Source organism: Protobothrops mucrosquamatus, unplaced genomic scaffold, assembly GCF_001527695.2.
Source record: "Protobothrops mucrosquamatus isolate PMUCROS unplaced genomic scaffold, P.Mucros_1.0 scaffold4336, whole genome shotgun sequence".
Lineage (NCBI taxonomy): Eukaryota > Metazoa > Chordata > Lepidosauria > Squamata > Viperidae > Protobothrops > Protobothrops mucrosquamatus.
In genome coordinates this window covers 45,757-50,464 of record NW_015390250.1, presented here as the reverse complement: position 1 = coordinate 50,464, position 4,708 = coordinate 45,757, and the positions used below count along the sequence as shown (strand labels likewise).

Genomic DNA, 4,708 nt, shown 5'->3' with positions numbered 1-4,708 from the left:
GCCCATGTGGGTGGGGGCCTGAATTAACTGGGTCAAGTCCAAGGCCGTCATGGAAGCCAAGAACTCCTGAGCTGCCGCCGACGTCCCGCCCGCTGATGGCAAGTTGAAGTCCCCCAAGACCATAAGTCTGGGGGTCTCCACCGCCACCCCGGCTATCACGTCGGCCAGCTCAGGCAGGGCTGTTGATACATAGCAGGGACCCTGTATTCAGCTCTGGGAAGTGGGGGAGGGAGAGGGGGGGGGTTTAGGGTGGGTTGGTTTTGGGGTTTATATTGTAACTTTTATAAAACTTTTCAATAAAAAAAAGAAATTGAAATTAAAAGGATAAGGGTTGATATTCCCAAGGTTTCAAACCAAAAAAAGTGCAATTGCCATGACTCAACTTCCAAAAAACTATTGTTGTTAAACCTTGTTAAGGGAGTCAAGTCTTATAACTTATGGATTCACATATTCATTCAATCTTTGAGATGTCTCTATGTAAATTCTCACAAATACTCCAGATCATAAGAGGGTAGAAGTTATTTTGGATTTTTTTTTGTTGCATATTGACAAGATTTGGGGTGGTCTTTTTAAATAAGCAAGGAACTGCTGGAATGCAAATATTGAATACTGCCTGTAAAGCTATATCTTTTAGCTCTTGTTTCCGATGGATGCTAATTGTTTCTATTAATTACAATGATTTTGCTGTTTGTCAATTTTAATTGAAGATTTTGTAGATTATTGAAAAAACAGCTTATTAAAAACACTGCGGTAAATCAGATCTGTAGATTTTTATTTTTTTTTGCTATAAAATATTGAGCAAATTGTTACCTTGATTTTTTGTTTCTTGAATTAGTTTGCTTGGGATTTCATGACTTATAGACTGCTGTAGGTATTTCAGCCTTCATTCTGTGAAACTAATTTCTGTTATCTTTTCAAGGTCAAAAACAAATGTGGCTAATGAAAAAGGAACTTTAGCAGCTGAAGCTGTTCCTGATAACCAAGATACAGAAATGTGAGTGCTTTTTATTGAAGTCATGAAAGTCATATCTTCAATAATAAATTAGTTCTGCATTTCATTGCATATATTCAGCATTCAGCAAACTATGTTTTAATTAGTCATATTGGAGAGCTGCCTTTAGTCTGTACATTGGATTGTCTCCTATTAATACAGTGTTTCTCAACCTTGACAATTTTAAGGCATGTGGACTTCAACTCCCAGAATTCCACAGCCAGCAATGCTGGCTGTGGAATTCTGGGAGTTGAAGTCCACATGCCTTAAAATTGTCAAGGTTGAGAAACACTGTATTAATACCTTCCCAAATATTGTAGGGAAAAATGGCTCCTCTTTTAAGCTTACGTACCCGGCGTCAAAGACCTTTTCATTTGGAATTAATACTATTTCTATCTGATAAGCCCAACATTTATGTGGCCAAGTTAAGTGAGTTTGGTCCCATTTTATGACTTTCCTTGCCACATTTGTTAAGTGAATCACTGCAGTTGTTAAATTAGTAACACAGTTAAGTGAATCTGGTTTCCCCATTGACTTTGCTTGTCAGAAGGTTGCAAAAGGGGATCGCATGACCCCAGGACACTGCAACCATCATAAATGTGAGTCAGTTACCAAGCACCCAAATTTTGATTATGTAATCATGGAGGTGCTACAAATCGTCATAAGTCACTTTTCAGTGCCGTTGTAACTTCAAGCGGTTACTAAACGAATTGTAAGTTGAGGACTTAGCTCAGGCATCACCTTGTCCTCCTTGATTTCATGTGCTCTGTAAGAAAGTCACATTCCAATAAAGGCAGTTTTCCTCAATTGTATAAACCATGATAGCTGGCTTCCCATATCAAGCCATGATATGCCTTTGGCCCGTGTGTAATTCTAGCCACAGAGAGATGGGTTCTCTACCATGCTTTATAGCATGACACCTCCAAGTAGCCATTTTGCATCCATCTCTATTGAAAAGTTATTGGCATGAATCCGAAATTAATCATCAATGCTCAACGTTGGTTTGGACTTGCTGGGAGTTGGGGAGAGATGGACAAATCTGCAGTGCTACTAAGGAGTAATTCTTAGCTTTCGTTACCTCAGATCTGGCCCACATTCATCAAAGCACTCCAGGAAAAAAGCTTTGAATTCAGCAAGAGTTGCCGGGCGGCCATCTTCTGTGGCCATGCAGAGCGGCCCTTCCCCAGCTCGTACGAAGAAGTTACCCAAACCTAAAATTGATCTTCGAGCCCTCTTTGATTACCACTTCACAAGAAAGCAGCACCGCTTCCGCAAACGATGGACCCCTACGGAGAGGAAAGTGAGTAGACCTCACAAGTATGGCAGAAAATGGCCGGAAAGACACAGAATTCCAGAAGAGGAGCAGAGGAGGAGAATGAAAGACAGAGGAATTGTATTTCCTTTTGTGGAGAAATACTACGGCCGGAAGCACCTTCCTTTAAAAGTGGTACGAGAATATGAGGTAAATTATACTTCCACACTACTTTTTTTTGGGGGGGGGGAATGTTCAGTAGGGGTAGTCCTCAACTTAACGACCACAATTGAGCCCAGAATTTATGTTGCTGAGACATTTGTGAAGTGAGTTTTGCCTCCGTTTTATGACTTTTCTTGCTCCGTTTGTTAAGTCAAGCCCTGCAGTTCTTAAATTTGTAGCACAGTTGTTAAGTGAATCTGGCTTCCCCATTGACTTTGCTTGTCAGAAGGTCGCAAAAGACAATCACATGACGCCGGGATGTGGCAACCGTCATAAATATGAACCAGTTTTCAAGCATCTGAATGTAAATCACACGACCATGGAGATGCTGCAACGGTCATAAGGGTGTAAAAAGTGTTAACTCAAGTTTTTTAAGTGCCGTTGTAACTTTGAATAGTCACTAAACAAACTTGTAAGTCGAATACCTGTAATGTTTTTGCGGCTGTCATCCACACACTTGGTGACCTCCAGATGTTTTTTTTTTTAAATAACATTTTATTAATTTTCCAGTTTTATATTTAAGTATTTAAAAAGCAATGTAGTGACTGGATTATTCAATAGTTCGATAACAAAATCTTTAATGCAAATCTCAGGTTACAACATCAGATATTTCTTCTCTTTTCCCTTAACATTTACTGTCTCATATTCAAGCTAGTACAATTCTAGTTATATCAACACAATGAAAACATCATTATTACATTTATCAATACATTTTTAGCTTATACATATCTTAATTACATTCAATCTTCATAAACAATCCATATCCTGTTATTAACTTTTGCCCAATTTTTAGTTTCTCATCAATATTCCAATTTAACCTTTGATATTTATAATTTTCAGGCTTTGGGTAACCAACATTTCCCTTGTCTCAGTTCATAACAAAATATAATATCCAAAATACACATTTTCTCTGTTTGGGTTTAATCTTGTTCTATTTCCTAAAAGTTGTCTATTTCCCACCATATTAAATCATCTATTTAATAATACAATATCCCCTTTAATAAATCAAAACAATTATGTATATTACCTGGGTTAATCAAACATATTCATGATAATTCATTTTCTTTTCCCTTTTAGGTCTAATTTTTAAATATTAAACAAATAAAATCCTTATTTTCAACTAATTTGCAAGTATTTTAAATCTAATAACCAAAATTCCCCTTATCTCAACATTTCCCTTTAACCCTCTAATTAATAAACCTCCAGATGTTTTAACGGTGGTTAGCATGAGTTGGGAAGGCTGATCTAGGCTCTCAATTGTTTCGTTGAGAATGCTTGGCTGCTTCTTGATTGTGTTGATGGAAGGAAAACTTTGCAGTTGACAATTTTGTCCCCTATTAATTTTTGAGTGGTTTTTAGACATGCACTTTTGTTTGTGACTGAAAAAAAAAATCCTTCTCTCCCAGCATGCAGCTTTGAAGGGGTTTTTCAAATACATTGAAATGCTGAAATATGAACATCATTTGAAGAAGTCCTTGACACAGTTGAATGCCGAGGGCGATCTTGAAAATGAATGCTTGGAATCACGGCGGCACAAATATCTGGACGACGATGGACCCATTTCTCCCATTGCAGAGACCAAGTAGGTACAATTAGACCCCCTAAGGTTGGGTTTTGCAATCCAAAACCCAGCCACAATTATGTGATTATTGAAGTTTTAATTGAATTTTGCCCTTCAAACAGTCTGATTTTAATAGACCATATGATTTTATCTGATACCTTTTTGTGTAAAGCTTCTGATGAAATTTTACTCAAGGGTCATTTTTCAATTGATAAAAAAGAATCCAAATATTTTCAGGGATTAAGAATTTAGCTGCCCAAAATAAAAATATAATCAGCTTTGTACTAAATGCCCCCTATTCTCTTCATTGAATATAATACAAGTATAAGTAGTCCTTGACTTACAACTATTTGTTTAGTGACGGTTCAAAGTTACACTGGCACTGAAAAAAAGTGGTTTTCACAGTTAATACCATTGCAGCATCCCCCCGTGGTCACATGATCAAAATTTGGACACTTGGCAACTGACTTATATTTATGACAATTCCAGTATCCCAAGGTCATGTGATCCCCTTTTCTGACCTCCTGACAAGTCAATGGGGAAGCCAGATTCACTTAACAACCATGTTACTAATTTAACAGCTGCAGTGATTCACTTAACTGGCAAGAAAGGGGCATAAAACTCAACTGTCTCACTTAACAACAGAAATGGGCTCAATTGTGGTTCTAAGTCGAGGACTACC

General features: G+C 37.6%; 1 protein-coding gene across 1 annotated transcript in view; it reads left to right on the top strand.

Annotated features, from left to right (window-relative positions):
* The window catches only part of LOC107298850 (TATA box-binding protein-associated factor RNA polymerase I subunit D), a 9,185-nt gene extending 5,134 nt beyond the window's left edge, over positions 1–4,051 (top strand). The window contains exons 2-4 of the mRNA XM_015828215.1: positions 920–994; positions 2,075–2,453; positions 3,872–4,051. Of these exons, the coding sequence (XP_015683701.1) occupies positions 920–994; positions 2,075–2,453; positions 3,872–4,051 (634 nt within the window). The remainder of the gene's footprint in view (positions 1–919; positions 995–2,074; positions 2,454–3,871) is intronic.
* Positions 4,052–4,708: the final 657 nt, after the last annotated feature.